We start from the raw sequence: 20,971 nt of genomic DNA on the forward strand, positions 1-20,971 counted from the left end.
TAGAAACAGAGACTAGAATGGTTGCCAGGGCTGGAGGGAGGGGGTAACAGGGTGATGTAGGTCAAAGGGTACAAATTTTCAGTTATAAGCAGGAGCTCTGACAATCTGACATAGAGCATGACGACTGTAGTTAACAAGATGGTATTACACACTTGAAAGTTGTTGAGAGTAGATCTTAAGCATTCCTACCACACCAAAAAAGTTAACTATGTGAGTGTGAGCTGATGGATGTGTTAATTATCCTGACCTGTTTGATCATTTCTACATTGTATGTGTATATGAAATCATCACATTGTCTACTTTAAATATATACAACTATCTTTGTCAATTCTTCCTCAATAAAGTTAAAAAAATCACATATTATTAAAGAAGTATAAAACTGGGTTATCCTAAAGAATGATACAAATATCAATGAACTTCAGATTACTCTACATTTTAAAAATCTTATTGTACTTTCAAGCATAAATACTAAAAAAATAAAAATTTATTTTTCACACTAGCATAGAGAAAATAATATGGAGATAAAAAATAACTTATCTAAACTAAGGCAAGACAGGGAAGGCACAGACTAGATGGATCAATTGGAAAACTTAAAGAAGATGGAAGATAAATTATAAAAAAATAAAGAGCAATGAACTAAATGCTTGTGTCACAAGGTAAGAGTCATCACTCTGAATTAAAAAGTAAAATCTAAAGACATTTTTTTTACCAAAAGTCAAAAGTATATGTAAAATATAAAGAGACTTATTTATAATAATAACAGTTATTTTCTCAGGAAGAAGAAAAAAAGAAAGAACACAATATAAAGGAAGATTCTAGAGCAGCGCTTCTCAAACTTGAATGTGCTTAAGAAGGGCATCTTTTTAAAATGCAGTTATGATAAAGTAGGTCTGAGGTCGGATATTTCTCACAAGTTCCCAAGTAATGCCCGTGTTGCATGGTACACAGCATACACACTGAGAAGCAAGGTTGTTAGGACACTGGGACACTAGGTATGGGGGCTGAGGGAGGGTCAAAACTTACTCCATGGTTGTGAGTTTGGGTGACTCAGACAATGCCAGTAGCAAATACAAGAAGCCTAAAAGGAGCTAGTTAGTGTGAGAGGGTGCTGAGTTTGGACAAGAAGGTCTTTATTATTTATTTCCAAATTTTCTAATTATTTCTGAGGTACTCTATTACTATATGCTTCTGTGGAATTCTCTGTTGAGTGGAGGGGGGAGGGAAGGGATAGAAGAGGAGGGGCAAGAATTAGTTTGCCTTGACTCTAAGCCACAGGATTGCACCTCGGGGGGGAATTCAATTTGGCCTCTTTCCACACGGCCTTTATCTTTTTCAGCCATCAACTCTTTCTCCACACCAAACACAGTTTAAAAACACACATGGTCTCTGTCCTTTGTGTTCACTTGCTATAAAATTAACAGCCCATTAAGAAACACACCTGCAGTGGCTTTATTCAGAGGCCAATGCCTTGCAGCTTTTAACTCCCTAAAATACCTCCATTATTGCTTTTTGTGTTAAGGCCAAGAGTAATAACTATTTTAAGAATGTTCACTGTTAACTGTTAATAATAGATTTCAAATGCAATTTTGAACATAATTATGTATTACAGGACACATAATTTTGTGGAATTGACATTTATAATAAAATATGCCCTTTGAGATGATAAATCACCAACTGAGGACCTTATTTTTCATTGAAAGTTACTTTTTCCCATGTGAGACAGAACAGTCTTGTCCCCAAAGGGTTGACTATACATTTAACTCCTAAGGTCCCGGAGCTGACAAATGTCTTGAAAGAGCAGACAATTAATAGACCGTGTTTATGTGGATACTTCCACTTTCAACTTAATGTTCAGTTGGTTCAACTGCCATCCTCATCAGGGCTCTTATCACTTCTTAAAATGCATCATTTGGTTGTGCAAACAATATTATAAATATAAAATAATTTAAAATTAGGTTTGACAAACACTATTTTAACGGTGCTATGAATGACCTTTAATGAATGCAGACGCGGTCATTAAAAAAAAATCAGGGCAAAACTGGCTGATGGACATTAACCTTTATATACGAGCCTTACCAAATGCTACACTGTGTTTCCCTTCTGCACTTTATAGCATCATATACTGCATAATGAGGCTACTTAAATGTTATTCACTAAATCAAAAGAAACTCATGAAGTCGTGTTGTTGGAGTTTCCCAGTTCCTAGCACTACTAAATATCTGAAGCATATATGCTAAGTCATTTATGAAAAATGATTTTAAAAGATAGTCTTACCCTTCGAGATCCTGCATCAGAGTTAAAACAAGATAGATGAAGAGACATGACAACATGAATGAACGTGTGGACTATAATTTAAATAAAAATAGCAAAGCAAGCGAGTTGCAGCAATTTGGTGTCGAAGAGAAATTCTCACAGCTTGCAAATGGAAAATTTCTCAACCTCTAACCTTTAGAGTTGAGTGCATCAGAAAGGAAGACATCTCCCTGTTAGCAATCTACATCACTAAACAACCTGCTCCATTTTATCTTCTCTCAAAATTTGTTATGGGTTATGATGTAGTGATTATTAGTCAATTTACTCTTTAATTTTTTTCTTAATGTAGCTCAAAGGGGGAAGCGAAAGAGAAGAAAATTACATGCAGGCAAACAATATGTGATGTGATTTCCTAAAAACATTCTGCACCAATATAAGTAAGTGGGGTAGGTGTGGTCAAACTTAACATTGACCCTGATCCTTCAGTTGCGAAGTGTCAGCAGCAGAGTTAAAATGTGGCACTCAGGTATGGTTTTTGTAATAATTCATGTTTTAATTGTCGTTTAACCAGTTACACTCCTACAGCATATCGGAAGGTCTAGGAAGACCAAACTCTCCAGTAACAGAACACGCCCTTGCACAAATCCAAGAGCAAGTGCGGGCTGCCATGGATCATATCAAACTGTGCAGTACTGTACTTATCACAGTCTCACCAATATCCACCAATTTAGTTTGAGCTAAACACTCTCTTTATAGGTTGCAACACAGGCATCAACTGCTGAGTGGTAAAAAACAATGGCAGATAGGCCGTGTTGAAGGATGGCAAGCTAACTGATGGTTGCTTAGTTCAAAACGAAAAGGTCAAGCTACCTGGAAGGTAAATACACAGGCCTGGTGACAGACACCATGTGCAGTGGCTCTACCGACTAAACTAAGGCTTCATTATATCTAGACTCAGACATATACCTGAATACTAATAACATAATTACTAACAAAATCATCCTGATAAGACAGGGGTAAGTGACTATATTCTGGACATACACAAGTATTTATTTTTTCTACTTAATGCAGGTAGACCGGGCTTAATGATTCTGCACAAAACTCAGTGAAACATTAGTAGAAGATACTGACACGTGGTCACTAAAAGGATTCCAATACCAGGTCCTTATGTAAAAATGACTAGGTTAAAGGCTGTGGTATTGTCCGTAACGGCAATCTTAGTAGTCTTTTAAAGGCATTTGCAAATTCCATAAAAGCTATCTAAGCTAAGAAGATACTGCTTTATTAACTGAAGGGAATGCTGTCCAAAGGCACGTAAAAGGCACGTAAAAGAAATATGCCTTAAGATCATAGTTGCCTTTCACTTCAGCCAATAGCACATTCAAAGTCTTCAAAAGACATCAATAAATGCTTTTGGGGTGGTCTTTCACCTGAATTAGTCCTAGAATGTGGTTCATGGCTTAAGTGCCATCTTCTTTTTGCTCCTTCAAACATAATAATTATTTCATAGTAACAAATCTTTGTGAAATTTAGAGAATCCATGCTTCAAACAAATTGGGGGTGTGAAATCAAGCCCTAATCCCTATGATCAAAAGCCGTGAAGAAATCTAAAGGGGACAGTGAAAACTTACCCTACCCTTTCCATCTAAGTAACTTTGTATGATTCTCCTTATATGAACCATTGAAGAAAAATACGTATTCAACTCTTAATTCTTCAGGGACAGATTTTCCACGTTGTGTATTACACATGCTTTTTATATTGGTTCTATAACCCAGGAGTAGGTAGGAGAAAAAAAAAAAAGGAAGAATGAACCTTGTATACATAGTAGGCACTTGATAAATACTGTTTGGATGAATTAATAAAATAGTAATCTTAATAATTTATTTAGTAATGTTGATCACTTATTTTGACATTTTGGTAAAAGGGTTAGTGGAAGAACTGAAACTATCGCCACATGGAACCCTTTAGGAATTAACTGTGAATAAAATATGTTTAGAAATAAAATACCCCCACCTTCCTGATACTGATAACAGATAGCTGTGGAAAAGTCCATTTTTGTGTGGAAAAGTCCATTAACGAATATTACACTTGAGAAATACATTAGTGTGTAAGTGTAAACAGTTATGTTCAGAAACTGAGACTTTACATTCCAGGACAGTAGCTCATCTAGTATTACATACACCTTCTCAGACAGAAGTGAAATGGTATTGTTAAAATCTCACCATTAATTAAAGGACTAATTTTGAATTGCACTCTGACTCTGTATATCTGTTTGTTGAACATATTATCACTTAAGAGACATAATTCTCTTTGTACAAGTATTTCTTTAAATTTTGTCACAAGATTTCCACTTTTCCTAAGAAATTTCACAGTTCTTCTGGTGTGTTATAATGACCACTAAGTGGTATTCACAAACATTGGTTTCCAATTTTCTGGCTCTCCTGACATGATATACAATCTCATATACTGAAACACAAATTATGTTTGTAGAACAGTATGTTGATTATTACCAATAGTACACGGAGTAGCCAATCTCTTTGAATTTCTTCGGTGAAAACTAGAATATGAAACTCAAATTTATCATCACATGTTACATATTCAAACATTTACTCAGAGTCATGGGTTAGCATGGTAAAAATTCCTCCTTAAAAGAAAATAATATTCCCATTAGCAACAAAAAAACCCCCATATTCAAAGCTTAATGAATAAATATGGAAACATGCACTGAAAAGTCAAAAAAGGAAATTAAAAGAAAGGGTTTCCACTTATATATAATATCAAAAAGAATAAAAACCAGGGATGAATTTAACAAAAAAACTTGTAAGACTTGTACCCTGAGAAATACAAAACATCATTGAAAGAAACTGAAGAAGATCTAAATAAATGGAAACACATCCATATTCATGGATTACAAGATTTACTATTGTTAAAATGGCAATACTTCCTAAACTGATCTGCAGATTCAATGCAATCCCCATGAAGATTCTAAGTCCCATCCTAATGGCCAACCGACACATGAAAAAATGCTCCACATCACTCATCATCAGGGAAATACAAATCAAAACCACAATGAGATACCACCTTACACCTGTCACAATGGCTAACATGAACAACGCAGGCAACAACAGATGTTGGCGAGGATGCGGAGAAAGAGGATCTCTTTTGCATTGTTGGTGGCAATACAAGCTGGTGCAGCCACTCTGGAAAACAGTATGGACGTTCCTCAAAAAACTAAAAATAGAACTACCCTACAACCCAGCAATTGCACTAGTAGGCATTAATCCAAGGGATACAGGTGTGCTGTTTCGAAGGGACACATGCACCCCCATGTTTATAGCAGCACTATCAACAATAGCCAAAGTATGGAAAGAGCCCAAATGTCCATTGATGGATGAAGGGATAAAGAAGATGTAGTATATATAGACAATGGAGTATTACTCAGCACTCAAAAAGAATGAAATCTTGCCATTTGCAACTACGTGGATGGAACTGGAGGGTGCTATGCTAAGTGAAATTAGTTATTCAGAGAAAGACATAAATCATATGATTTCACTCATATGAGGACTTTAAGAGACAAAACAGATGAACATAAGGGAAGGGAAACAAAAATCATATTAAAATAGGGAAGGGGACAAAACAGAAGAGACTCATAAATATGGAGAACAAACTGAGGGTTGCTGGAAGAGTTGTGGGAGGGGGAATGGGCTAAATGGGTAAGGGGCATTAAGGAATCTACTCCTGAAATCATTTTTTCACTATGCTAACTAATTTGGATGTAAATTTTAAAAAATAAAAAGTAAAATTAAAAAAAAAAAGATTCTAAGTCCCATTTTCCAGAAGTACACAAGCTGAACTAAAATTCATGTGGAAATTCAAGGAACCCAGAATAACTAAAGCCATCTGTGAAAAAAAAAATAGGAAAACATTAGAGGCCTCACACTTCCTGATTTCAAAATTTATTACAGGTACAGTAATGGTACTGGTATTACGGCAGACATATTGATCAATGGGACAGAATAGAGAGTCACGAAATAAAATATCACATTTATGGTCAACCTAATTGCAACAAGGGCACCAAGACAATTCAATGGGGGAAAGAATAGCCTTTTCAATAAGTGGTGAGGGACAAGTGGATATCCACAAGCAAAAGAGGGAAGTTAAATGGCTCCCTCACACCATATACAAAAATTAACTCAAAATGGATCAAATATCTACATTTAAGAACTAAACCTATAAAATTCTCAGATGAAAACACAGGGGTGAATCTCTCTGACCTTGGATTTGGCAATAGTTTCTTAGATAAGATATCAAAAGCACATACAACAAAAAACAAAATAGATGCATTTGACTTCATCAAAATTAAAAACTTCTGTGCTTCAAAGGACACCATCAAGAAAGTGAATAAACTGCCTACAGAAAGTGAAAAAATATTTTCAAATCATATATTGGATAAGAGACTTGTATCTGGAATACGTTAAGAAACCTTACAAACTCATCAATAAAAAACCAAGTAAACCAATTGAAAAACAGGCCAAGGATCTGAATAGATCTTTCTCCAAAGATTGGCCAATGAACACAGGAAAAGAGGCTCAATATCATTAGGACATGCAAGTTAAAAGCACAATGAGATACCACTTCATACTCACTAAGACAGCTAAAATTAAAACGATAGACAAAACGTGGAGAAATTGGCATCCTTTTACCAGTGACTCCCTCAAAAAAACTGAAAACAGGTGTTCTGACAAAAGCTTGTACATGAATGTTTATAGCAGCATTATTCATAATAGCCAAAAAAGTGAAAATCCACAAAAGGTCCATCACTTGTTGAGTTGATAAACAAAATATGGTATAGTCCTACAGTGGAATATTATTCAACCATACAAAGGAATTAAGTATTGGTACATGCTACAACATGGACAAAGTCTGAAAACACTGTGTTAACTGAAAGAAGCCAGACACAGAAGACTACACATTACATGATTCCATTTATATAAAATGTACACATAGGCAAATCTATAAAACCAGGATTAGTGGTTGCCAGGGGCTGGGGAGAAGTGCGGATATGGAGTAACTGCCAATGCCTACAAGGTTTCTTTTCGGTGTTCTAGGAATTAGAAAATGTTGTAGACTTAAACAGTGATGATGGTTACACAACTCTGAACATGCTAAGAATCACCGAATCGCACACTTTGAATCGGTGAATTATGCAGTATGTAAATTGTAGCTCAATAAAGCTCTTTCAGAAAATATGGTTGTAAGTCATAAATTGGCATGCATAGCCTACACACACATACACACAAACTATCACAAAGTGTCATAAGAGTTTTGATGTGTTTCCAGGTGGTTTTGGATGGTCATCTGCTACAGAGAAGCTGAACTATCTCCTGGCCAGTATTTTAGAACACGTAACTGGTAGTACACCACAGGGATGCCTATTTCCTATATTTTTATACAATGTTAGATGTCGGTTATATGTAGGTTATTATGATCACATCCTTCTGAACTTGGGGATGGCGGCAGGAGGGCTGGTCACAGCTCAATTTATCCAGCACCCCCTTTTGTATCTTAGAATGTAAGTGCCCAGAGAACGGAGCAGTCACGTCTGTCTAAATTCCTGACATCTACCAACTGGGCATTTAATAAAGACAATTACATTATAAGCCACCTATCCCATAGTTGCGGGTAACAGTTGTATGTCTTCTTGAGCCAGGCCTCTGGAAAAAGAAACAGCCAGCATAGGCACCAGTTCTCATGGGCTGTCATATCAGTATAGCCTTTTTGATTTCTACCTTTAAGGAACCCAGAAACATCTTCAATAATATCAAATTTAAAATTCTTCCTGCAAGCAAAAGTCACTACAGAGCACTGCTAATAACAAGAGTGATATTTATCATGATAGATAGTAGCATGTATTGAACACTTACTGTGTCTTCTTTTGGAACTCCTACCTCTCCCTTCTGCAATGTCAAAATGCCTCGCGCATACTCAGTGTGCCATAAAATTTGGGCCTGAGTTTCTCTCTGAGGCTCCTTCTTCCTCTCTTCTCCTGTCAAGACTTTGGTCTTTCCTTACTGGCATCCTCAATGTCTCCCTCTCTACTGGTCTCTTGCTCTTTGTCTTCAAACAAGCACAAGTCTCTCTTTAAAAAAAAATAAGATGACCCAACTGCCCCTTCATCTTGTTATCATACTATTTATCTCCTTCCTTTCCTTGCCAAGCTGTCTCCATCTGCTGCCTCTATTGCTTCATTATCCATTTACCACTTAGGCTATTACCATCTGCATTTCCCCCCACTACTCTATTATTCCATTCTCCTAAATACGCACTCTTTAAGGTCAACGTGGATTGATTTTTTTCTTGTTTCTCAAGGTCCAGCTCAAACTGTTTCTATAATAACAATAATCTATTCATCTTTTTTCTTTTAAGCCTCTTAATCACCTAACCATCTCATTTCTATTTCTGTACAATAGTTGGTTGCATGTGATTTTGCGCTGTGTGTGCATGTATGCATGTTTTGTCCCGCTCTCCTATTGAATAGGATCTTTCGCAAGGGCAAAAGCTATGCCTTCTGCTTCATTTGTGAACTTTCCACAGTACTTAGTGCAGTGAAAATAGCATCTTGACTCATATAGCATTAAAAATCATGAGCTTCTATGTTTGTGAACACTAAGATCTCATTTTTTTCTTCCCTTCATGTTATTTGAATGGAGACTTTGGGGTGACCAAGAATCATTTCTCCTACAATCTAACTTTTATACGTTTATTCTTCCATCTCTCTGAACCACTGGTGATGGGAATACGGTGTCTGTGTACAGTTCTGGTCAAGATACCTTTGGTGGGATGTACAATGGACATAGGAAAAGGCAAGCAAAATGACTAAGGGAAAACAGAGCTACAAGAAGAGTTCAGAAGTAAAGCCAAAGGCTCAGAGTAGTAGAAAAGTGAAGGCTAAAAAGGGATATGTTACTATCATCTATGGGATTGCAAAAGTTATACAAAGGGAAATGCAGACTTGTACGTCAAATCCTACAACTCTAGGATTTTATTTTCAAAAGTAAATTTTACGTAGTAGAACCACCTTTGACTTCATGCAAAAGCTAGTAAATGTTCGAACTTACTCCAAAAATAATATAGGCTGAATGATATAAACAGATACTCAAGAGAATTAGATCTACACATGGTTTGTAAATTTCTATAATGCACTGTTTCTCCCCCTCCAAAACAAAGATGTTATAAAGATGTTATGGGAAGATCCCCTAGCTTTTGAAGGACTTTTCCAGGAGGATCAATCAGCCATTCCTAGAACACCACTTAGTGCCCCTGTCAGATATATACTATTAGGCTAGAGGGACCACAGGGTAGACATATTCTGCACGGCATCACAGGAAAGGTGTGTATTAAACAAACAAACAAAAGTAAAATGAGGATTAAAATGAAACAAGAATGAAACATTAAACATATATGACCAAGAACATTTAACATGAATTTTTTATACCGTAAATAAGTTTGCCTTTTAGCATAGTGAACCCTTTCCATAAATCTGTTTCAGAAGTCAGGTCTCCAGTATGCTTTAGAAAAGCTTTTGTTAAAACTGAAGTATATTGATAAAGTGATTTAATATAGTTGAAAACAAGCTGCAGCACTCTAGCTGGGCCCCCTGAAACCTTGTATTAGAGAAACATCTATATAGCATTATAGGAAACATTTACTGTAATTTGCCATCAATCTTTAAAAATAATAATGTTACGCTCCCAACATTGTTGTCTTTGTTAGTGCATTACTATTTTATTCATGTGGTTTGTTGTGCTTATATGAATTATTCCCAATTCCACCACAATGTCCTGGGCTCTAATATCCTTTAAGTAAAAGATACTGAAACTATGGGTTGACTCAAAGGGCAGCTGAGTGCATTTTAATATCCACATGTCCTATGAACCAATATTGAAGAACCACAGAATTATACTGCAGGACTGTGTTCCGTCTGAACGCACAGTGATTACCTGGGTGGGGTTGGTGCAGTTCTTTACTTTTGGACCACAAAATGAATCTTTACCTACTGACTGGGTCTGTGAAATAAATATCAAGTAAAATGATAAGTAAATTTCGAATTCAGGCTTTTATTCAAGGTCCACAATTGTCATTGAATAAATTGCCTCCAATATAAATATGCAGCAGGTAAAACAAAACATTCCAACCACAACAAACCCCAAAAAACAAGCAACACACACACACCCCTCTCCAGCTAGGTCTACAATCAAAGGAGGTCATGAAAAGTACATTTGTGCTGTTAACTTTCAATTCTCAAGGGGTATGTTTATATGTGAGTCTGTGTGTGTGTGTGTGTGTGTGTGTGTGTGTGTGTGTGTGTGTGCGCCCACTCTGCTTTAAGGAGGAGGGATAGTCTTGCTGAACCTAGATCTTTGGAGGGAAATGTAAGATTTGCAAAGTACTCTTATCGAAAAGATATACATTTGACCACATGCATTCATGCATTAATCAAGACAGCTGTTAAACAATTGGCCTTGAGAAAAGAATTTTTAAAAGAAGAAAGAAAAGGCTCAAAGAAGGGTATTGAGCTAACACTAAGGAAAGACTGGATCCTCGTTTCAGCTCTGCCTGTAGTTCTGTCCATTATGCAAGCCCAGTCTCTTAACCTTCTTGTTTTTTCCTTTTCAAGTGTAAAACAAGGGTAACAATAGCTGCTACAGCATAAAACTGTTATGTGGAAAAAAGGCATTAAAGTATTTTTAAATTGTAAATGCTCTCTAAGTGCAGACTGTTATTGTTATGTACATGTCAAAGATCCAAACTTATAAGGCAGAAAACTGGGAATTAATTATTTGAATTACAACAGATTTCTCGGCAAGTACTTTAAATGACAAAGTGGTTACAAATTTTACAGACGTGCATTTTCAACCACTTTCCAAGAGTATACACCCCTTTTGCAAAAATAGGTCCACTTTACTTGGAATGGCTATTTGCTCTTCCTTAACTGCAGAATTCGAATTCACTGACACATAATGTACACAGCTGGAGGGAACCTTAGAGATAAGCCAGTGGTATGGAACATCACCCCTTGTTTGTCAAAGTTTTAGCAGCTCGGAGGAGAATGGAGGACAAGGAAAGGAAAAGGAAAGACTAGGGGAGGTGTGGCAGGAATCTGACACCCCTCCCCCATTGTATCTGGAGAGATGTGCCTTTTATCTGTTTTACGTTTGTGCCTTGTGGGTAAGATTTAATTTGTAAAATGTGTTTCACTGCCCGCTATCTGTCCTCCACTCCCCAAAGGGTTTAAAGCTGAAGGAGGGTTGAATTTGCCACCCCACAGTACGGGTTCTTTGGCATAAGGATCATCTTGAAGAAACAGCTGACACAGAAAACCTGCATGGAAGTTACCCTTTTGTAAGGGACATTTACATTTATAAGGAAGTCTCCATCTGTAAGGGTGGCTCCCTCTCTGTACCAGAAAGATGTGCCTACATTTCTAGAAACTCTTACCAACTGGAGGAGGCGGGGACTTAGATCTGTGTACCAACCATACTCTCGCTCACTGTGCTTTGCCTGACAGCCTCCCATACTTGGGCTCCCTATCCCCCAACATCTTTTGTCTTCAGCTGGAGATCGTATTTAAAGTGGTGGCCTGGGCCATTCCAGGAGTTCCTCAGTTCTCCTGGGTCTCTCTTGTGTACGCAGGGAGCATACATGTTATTAAACTTCTTTGTTTTTTCCCTCCTCCTGTTCTTCTGGCTTTTTATTATAGCTGCAGGGGGGTGGTTGCCTCAGCCAAGAGCTTAGAAGGTTAGAGGAAAAATTATTTTTCAACCTATACAAAGCCAACTCCCTTATTTTTCTTTTTTAATGTTTATTTATTATTTATGAGACAGAGAGAGACAGAGCATGAACGGGGGAGGGTCAGAGAGAGAGGGAGACACAGAATCTGAAGCAGGCTCCAGGCTCTGAGCTGTCAGCACAGAGCCCGATGCGGGGCTCGAACTCACGGACCACGAGATCGTGACCTGAGCTGAAGTCAGACGCTTCACAGACTGAGCCACCCAGACGCCGCTCTCTTATTTTTCAAATAAGAAATTGGGAGCCCAGGGAGGTGAAGCTATAGTCATTGCATGGTCTGGGTTAAATCATCGTCATGACAGGCTTAAGTTGTGTAATATCAATCAGCTATATGTTGTTAGGTCTTTTTTAAGTTTATTTATTTATTTTGAGAAAGACAAAGAGTGAGAATGAGCGGAGGAGGGACAGAGAGAGAGAGAGAGAGAGAGAGAGAGAGAGAGAGAATCCCAAGCAGGCTCGATGCAGTCAGTTCCAAGCCTGATGCAGGGCTCAATCTCATGAACTGTGAGATGATGACCTGAGCTGAAACCAAGAGTCAGATGCTCCACTGACTGAGCCACTCAGGCACCTCAGCTATATGTTGTTTGTATGGTCATATATTCAGCAGACACTGGACTAGAAAATACCTTTTTTTTCTTCACTTCAACTTTGTGGAGACAGATCTTGTAGAATGAATTTAAAAGAAATGCCATTTTCTCCCAAGGCCAGACTTTTGCAAAATCGTAAAGGAGATAAAGGCTGACGTGAGTGTTCTTTAGTTCTGTCCACCCACCCTTTTTGTTCCTGTGCTCTATGTTGGCATCCGACCTGCAGGAATTCAGTACCCTCCACTACTGGATAAACTTCCTCATTCAGATGGCTGCTGACGATGTTGGACTTGACCTCAGCCCCATGCTCCTGGAAAACTGCTGGTTAAGAAATCCTCCCAATCATTTGGGTGCCTAGGTGGCTTAGTCGGTTAAGCATCCAACTCTTGATCTTGGTTCAGCTCACGATCTCATGATTTGTGAGACTGAGCTCCACGTTGGGCTCTGTGCTGACAGCATGGAGTCTACTTTGGATTTTCTCTCTTCCTCTCTCTGCCCCTACCCCACTTGCTCTCTTTCTCTCTCTCTCTCTCGTATTCTCAAAATAAATAAAGAAGTATTAAAAAAAAAAAAAAAAACAGAAATCTTCCCAATTTTTTTTTTTTCCAAAATCCTCTCACTCTTCTACGTTTTGGGAAATGGCTTACTGCAAAATAAACAAAAAACAAAAATAACTGCATTAGAAACCCTTTCCCATATGACTTATAGATTTGGCTCTGTCCACCCTTTCTCATGGCTCCCATAAGAACTGCATAAAACTCCTTTGTTTACCTGTAACAAGACAAAACACAGACCTTTCCCCTTTTGCTGGAACCTGCCAAAAGACGAAATACAGACTTTAAAAATTGCCTGTTCTTTGTCTCATAAATAATTAGCTGAGGTGAGAACTATTTGTTCTCCTTCAACTAGCTAGACACAGACATAAACATTTCCTGTTCAGGTGACTGACTGAGACTTCCTCAGAGTACAAAACAATCCCAACTGTAAACCATCCCACATGTCCCTATCCTCCTATAGAAGTCCAAGGCAAAATCCACTTTGCTCACTCTGATCTTCCGATCTGGAATGCTTTCCCTATTGCAATAGCCTGAGTAAAATCAATTTCCCTACTTGTTTAGTTTTTGCCTTTGATACTTCCTTAGAAAACCTCTTTAGCAACTTATATGTTTAGTTTGTGTTACGTTATTTCAATAACAGATGAGAAAACAGAAGAGGTGGACTCAAATGCCGACTGTGTGTTCTCTGTGAGTTCTTGATCCTTCTGGACCTCAGTTTCTTCATCTTTAAATAAAGACGTTGTATTTGATAATCTATTAAGATTTTAACATTTCATACTAGTTGATAAATTACACTGTGATTATTTTTAGGTCAATTTATGGATGTCACATGACTCAGGTCTGGGACTAAGTCTTTTACTCTTTTCTATCCCCTGCTCTGTTTAAAGTAGTTGTTATGGGGTTCCTGGGCGGCTCAGCCAGTTAAGTGTCTGACGTCGGCTTAGATCGTAATCTCACGGTTCATGAGTTCAAGCCCCATGTCGGGGGCTCTGTGCTGACAGCTCATTAAAAAAAATAAAGTAGTTGTTACATAATGTTTATTTAGTTAAAGAGAAAGAGTTACGACTACTTTGTAAGTTTCTAAGGTAGTAGGGGCTTTCAATTCTATTAATGTTTATTGAACAACCGACAGCTGGTCTTTCTGGTAGATTGCAATATGTGGTTGTGACTTAAGTCTTCTTTTGGAAATTCCATTCAAATTATTCAATTAAGTTTCAAAAAGAAAATGTTAGCATACTAACTGTCTATAATCAAATATTCTTTTTTCTTTCATTTGGAAATCTAAGTAATGAGAAAAGTCTTTAATCTCCTAAGGAGACGCAGATATATTTAACTACTGTTTATGGGGAACCAATTCCAGTAGAATTTGATTTTCTTTTCCGTGCCATTCTATTTGATTCATCACTTTGATGGTTAAGGTGATGATAATTACCAAATAATAGATGCTAAATTGTTAAGAGAGATCAAGCTTTAAAAAGAGAAAATATCTAAGTCCCAAGAAGGCCATCATCCATGGAAAAGCTGATACCAGTTTGAAAGCAGGATCTATAGTACCCAATAGGATGCCAATAAACTCAAGGTAATTTTCCAATCATTTGGTCATAATAATTACTGCTCAACTAAACAATGTGCCTGGCACTGCGCTATATGCTTTACAACCATTATCTCACTTATTCTTCACAACCAACTTTTGAGGCAGGTACTATTATTGTCATCCTTATGTTGTAGATGAGGACACTAGTTCAGCAAGGTCGTGTCAATTCACTGCCTGACGTTGGAGAGGCAGTAAATGGCACGGTCAGTATTCAAAGCCAGGTCTGTCTGGCTCCAGAGCCCAGGCTCTTAACCACAGTACTACAATGCCCAATCCTCTAGAGGAGTAAGGAAAACAATGCAAAAAGGATTATCTGGTTTTTAGTTTTATATTTTAATGTACAGAGCATCATTAAGGCAAGCTTCTGTGACTGTATTTATGGGGTGTGTGCTGTCTCGAAAATCATAAAAGGATACAGCTGACCAGTTGAAAATATCCTTATAGTATATTACATCTTCTGCAAGGTTTGGTTTAGTATACACATGGCATTATAAAACAGGGGCTATGTTTGTACTCAGTGAGTGATATGCAGTAAAGACCTAATATAGCTGAACTATGATGTGCAGTTACAGTTAGGGTTTTGTTCAGACTGCCATAAAAAGCCAGTTTAAGATAACAACTTGGTGTAAATGGCATCAACCCTTAATGATTTTTCTTAATAAAGTATTAAATTGAAATTGGTTTGGCCTGTTTGTTGTTATAATTGAGCAGAAACTTAAAAGAATTTTTCATTTATGAAACTTGTCACAACATATTAAAATACAGGTGTATAGAATTTCTCTAAAATGCATCATGAATAGACTCTGGGGCTTTGCTTTCACTGGGTAAAGTGTCTTTTGTGGTTTTCACATACATTTTGCGTGTGGATTTCAGTACAGTGTAGGAACAAGGCTCTGAAATCAGATCACCAGTTTCTAGCTGTGTAACCGTGGGCAAGTTACTTAACCTTTCTGTGTCTCTGTTTTTTTCTTTGGAAAACGAGGACCATACTGTTACCTTCATGGTATAACACCTGTTAAGTGGCTGGAGCAATTCTTGACACACGGTTAATTATTTAATAAATTTTAGTCACCATCATCAAACTATAGCTAACTCTTGAACAACGCTGCGGTTAGGGGCACCAATCCTCTCCCTCCCAAACTCCATGCAGTCAAAAATCCTTGTATAACTTGTGACTCCTCCAAAACTTAACTACTAATAGTCCACTGTTAGAAGGCTTACCAATAACATAACAGTTGATTAACACATATTTTGTATGTTACATGTAACATATACTGTATCCCTACGATAAAGTAAGCTAGAGAAAAAAACAAGTTGGTAAGAACGTCATAAGGAAGAGAAAATACATTTACAGTACTGTGCTGTATTTATTGAAAAAGTCTGTATATAGGAGGATCTGCACGGTTCAAATCCATGTTGTTCAAGAGTCAACTATACTTCGGGGAAGAGAATTACAGATATCTGAATTAGCATAAAAAACAAATATGCTCTGGTAACAACTATGTAATGACCTTCTGTCTTGCATGTTTCGTGTCCCTCAAATAGATAATTCCTGATTTTCAAGTGTGAATGGCAAGAAATCCCAAAGGCACCAAATGGTGGCCCTTGCACTTGCAGGTATAAAGGAACAGTAGGAAAGAAAGTAAGAGAGAAAAAGTCCAAGTCCAAATGTACTCAGACCCTTTCCTCTGTCATCACTGACCCTTGTACTACCCTCAGCCCCTCTCAGCAGCAACAATGAAAATTGCTGTGAAAGGTCAGCCAAGGCTAGAGACAGTATTTCTAAACAAGAACGTAAAGCAAACTGCATCGTGAATTGAAAACTAGGACAAATCATAATGTTTTCCTGAAACCAAACCATGAATTTTTACTGAAGCATAGACCAAAGAAGAATTGCCCTTTAAAAAGCAAACAAAAACAAAACAGAGCAAACCCCACAAATAACCCCCCAAAAGAAACTAAAAACAGAAATCAAGATGAGTAACTCAAACAACTACAAAACAAAATATCTTGTTTGCAACTAATCACGCAAAATAAGACTGTCTTACCACCCCTATAAAATTGCAAGCTTCTTTTAAAAATTTTTTTTAAATGTTTATTTTTAAGAGAGAGACAGAAAGACAAAGCAGGAGTGGGGGAGGGACAGAGAGAGAGGGAGGCACAGAATCTGAAGCAGGCTCCAGGCTCTGAGCTGTCAGCACAGAGCCCGACCTGGGGCTCGAACCCACAAACCGTGAGATCAAGACCCGTACTGACGTTGGATGCTTAACCGACTGAGCCACCCAGGCACCCCTCCAATTGTAAGCTTCTTGGGGGTAGACTTTGGATCATTCATTCATTCATCTGTTTATATGTGATCTCCTAAAGATATTTAGGATTCTGCTGGCTACATGTTTTGTTTGCAATTTATGCTTTTGAAGGCCATCCTGAAATTTGACAGTGTTTGAGTCCTTGTGTGCTGAGTCCTATTTCAAAAGAAATCGTCATACAAACTTTCGGTTATTTTCAATACTTGTATATTAAGACTAAGATCATTCAATGTGAATAAGATGTTGGGAATGTTGGTCCTGTGACATTTATTGTAAATAAGTCTGGTAGCTCAAGCTCATGTTGGTTAAATTTAACAATTCAGTATTCCAAGTGCTTTTTTCTTTTCTCCAACTATGAAGAATTTGTGTTCCCCAACAAGAAAAAAGTTCATGTTCCCCCACTTTGACATAAACATTCACCCTTATATTAAGCATAAAAGGCTTTTTCTTATTATAAACAGAAGAAATTTCCATATACCCTTTGTAAAATGTTATATATAAATGCTGGGCTTGGACACAGAGAACTTAATCAAAATCCCATGTTGCTTCAGGGTAGTTATATGCGAAATGCAATTTCCATTGTATTGAAACCTCCATCCTGTAAATATTTATCTATTTTCAAAATTGCCTACATATTTGAAAAGTTTAATTGGTTTATACTCAAGGCACTAGAGAAAGGAAAATTTGCTTTCATAAGGCATTTACATGTATTTATTCTGTCCACGTAGAGTACTTCTTTCGAGTGATCATGAAATTTAATGTGAAGTGAAACCATCCCAGCTTTAGCTCTAAAGACCGAATTAGAAGAAAAGTAATCAATAATCAATAAATCAATCATTTTGATCACTGTACCTTTTTTCTCTGATTTATCGGAAACTTTTCCTCCAATTGGAGAGTAAGTAGTATCCATGGATTCGGTCCCTCTGTTCCCTTTGCTAACTCCATTTTCATAGAGCTGTCCTTCAACTGGTTGCAGCTGCCAAGTCAGGCCGAACAAATGCACTGCTGCAAGAAAACAAGCCACACATGAACTTATTCCAGACTCGCTGACACGGTCCCTATGCCAGCTGTCCCTTTCCACCTAAAAATGCCATGACCGGTTTCCTTTTAGGCCAACCAGCTTGCACGTTATACCTACGTTATACGTTTAGCTACTTTCCTAAGTAGCTATTGTTAAAGTTTTGAAGCTGTAGCTCTCCCGGTGATAGACGTTGGAGTATTAGTTAAGCAACCACAATGGGATTGGACGCTGCTCCTCAGCGTTGTTAGCCCTTCCTCTCCCATGTCCCTGAGTCGTGTAACTCTAGTTTGCATATGGAAACTGCAGAGTATCGCGAGAACATGGGAGGCCTTAGCTATGGCTCCGATTCAATTCAATGCAGCAAACGTTTCCTGAGTGCCCAGAATGCATAAAGTCGTATGATAGCTGCAGCAGATGTTAAAATATAGATGCCTATTAGGGTAGGAGTTGGAAGTAACACAAGTATAAAATAAGTATAAGATATGCCGAATAATTGACGTAATACTGGTTCAACTGCTATCAGAGGATTAAAAAAATACCTGTGTTGATCAGAGTGCAGGAAAATGGGCACTCTCATATACTCTTCACGAGAGTATTACAAAAAAAAACACCTTTGTGGAGAGTAATGTGGCACCATTTATCAAAAAACTTTAAAATTTGGCTTACCTTTTTAGCCCACAATTCCATTTCTATGAGTTAATTACGAATGTGTCCAAACTACAAGGCTATCCATTGTAACATTTAAAAGCTAGTAGAAAGTTATGATCAATCTAAATATTCATCAAACGAGATTAATGAAATAACTGATGGTATTATAAATAATACAAGATTACATGGCTATTAAATCATGTTGGAGAGGACTATGAACTGGCATGGGAATAATTATGATGCATCAAATGAAAAACATCAGGCTACTAAACAGTACAAACAGTATGATCTATAATGCGTGTGTGCGTGTGTGTGTGTAGACATGTGGATGTCTGGATAGAGAGGGCTAGGATAATATACAGCAACGTGTTCACAACATGGGGGCCTATGGTGGATTTTAATTTTCTTCTTTGGGATTTCTGTCTTGTTGATAATTATTACAATGAATTATCAGTGATGTTTGCCATGCGGGAGAAAAGGAATTTTTGTTCTAAGAGAAAGGGTTTATTCTCTTGTTTCAAAGAAAACAATCCTTACAAAATATTGAAAAAAAAAATAAAAGAAGTGGCTTATTGTCTGACTGCTGAGGCTAGGACTTCCAGTGCTAAGTAACAGTGGTTAGGGTGGACATCCCTGTCTTGTTCCTGAGCTTAGGGGAAAAGCTCTCCGTTTTTCCCCCATTGAGGATGATATTAGCTGTGGGTTTTCCATATATGGCCTTTATTATGTTAAGGAACGTTGTCTCTAAATCTACTCTGTTGAGGGTTTTTTATCATGAATCGATGCTGTCCTTTGTCAAATGCTTTTTCTGCATCTATTGAAACGATCATATGGTTCTTTTCTTTTATTGATATGGTGTATCACGTTGATTGATTTGCGAATATTAGACCACCCTTGCAACCCAGGAATAAAATATCACCTCACAACTGTCAGAATGGCTAAAATCAACAACACAAGAAACAACAGGTGTTGTTGAGGATGTGGAGAAAGGGGAGCCCTCTTGCACTGTTGGTGGGAATGAAAACTGGGGCAGCCGCTCTGGAAAACAGTATGGAGGTTCCTCAAAGAGGTAAAAATAGAACTACCTTATGATCCAGCAATCGCACTACTGGGTATCTACCCAAAAAATACAAAAACACTAATCCAAAGGGACACATGCACCTCCATGTTTATAGCAGCAGTATCTACAATAGCCAAATTATGGAAACAGCCCAAGTGCCCATCGACTGATGAATGGATAAAGATGCAGTATACATATACAATGGAATGTTACTCAGCCATAAAAAAAGAATGAATTTGGGGTGCCTGGGTGGCTCAGTCGAGCATCTGACTTCAGCTCAGGTCATGATCTCATGGTCTATGAGTTTGAGCCCCGCATCGGGCTCTGTGCTGACAGCACAGAGCCTGAAGCCTGCTTCAGATTGTCTCCCTCTCTCTCTTCCCCTCCCCCGTTCACGCTCTGTCTCTCTCTCTCTCTCAAAAATAAATAAACATTAAAAAAAAAAAAAGAATGAAATCTTGCCATTCACAGTGACAGGGATGGAGCTAGAGAGTATTATGCTAAGTGAAGTAAGTCAGAGAAAGACAAATCCCACATGATTTCTCTCATATGTGGAATTTAAGAAACAAAACAAACACACAAAGGAGAAAAAAGAGAGGGAGGCAGACCAAGAAAGACTCTTAAATATAGAACACAAACTGATGGTTACCAGAGAGAAGGTGGGTCGGCGAATGGGTTAAACAGGTGATGGGGATTAAGGGCACTTGTGATGAGCACCAGGTGTTGTATGTTAAGTGTTGAATCACTAAATTGTACACCTGAAACTAGTATTACACTGTATGTTAACTAATTGGAATCAAAAGAAAAACTTAAAAAAAGAAGTGGTTTAAAGGAACAACAGATTAAAATTGGCTGGGCTGATCAGGGATGCTTTAATGAAGGAAGCAGGATTAGAGATGAGCCTTAAAGAATGTATAGAGCTTTGACAGCTGACAGTAATGGGTAGGGTGAGGGGGCAGGTTGAACAAAATATGACTTTGTAAAGCACAGGATGTATTTGAGGCAAAGAAAGTTGCTGGGGTTGGCTGGAGTATAGCTATGTATAGATGATAGTGGAAGTTAAGGCTGGAAGGGAGGATTAGGGCCATGTTG

At 37.7% G+C, this 20,971-nt stretch overlaps 1 protein-coding gene across 3 annotated transcripts in view; it reads right to left on the reverse strand.

Annotated features, from left to right (window-relative positions):
• The window catches only part of TENM1 (teneurin transmembrane protein 1), a 783,454-nt gene that overhangs the window by 262,106 nt on the left and 500,377 nt on the right, over positions 1-20,971 (reverse strand). For 2 of the 3 annotated variants that reach the window (XM_045472378.1, XM_045472380.1), the window contains one exon: positions 18,003-18,155. In XM_045472378.1, the coding sequence (XP_045328334.1) occupies positions 18,003-18,155 (153 nt within the window). The remainder of the gene's footprint in view (positions 1-18,002; positions 18,156-20,971) is intronic. The other variant, XM_045472379.1, reaches the window with a different exon arrangement.

This window comes from Leopardus geoffroyi, chromosome X, assembly GCF_018350155.1.
Source record: "Leopardus geoffroyi isolate Oge1 chromosome X, O.geoffroyi_Oge1_pat1.0, whole genome shotgun sequence".
In the NCBI taxonomy this organism is placed as follows: Eukaryota; Metazoa; Chordata; class Mammalia; order Carnivora; family Felidae; genus Leopardus; species Leopardus geoffroyi.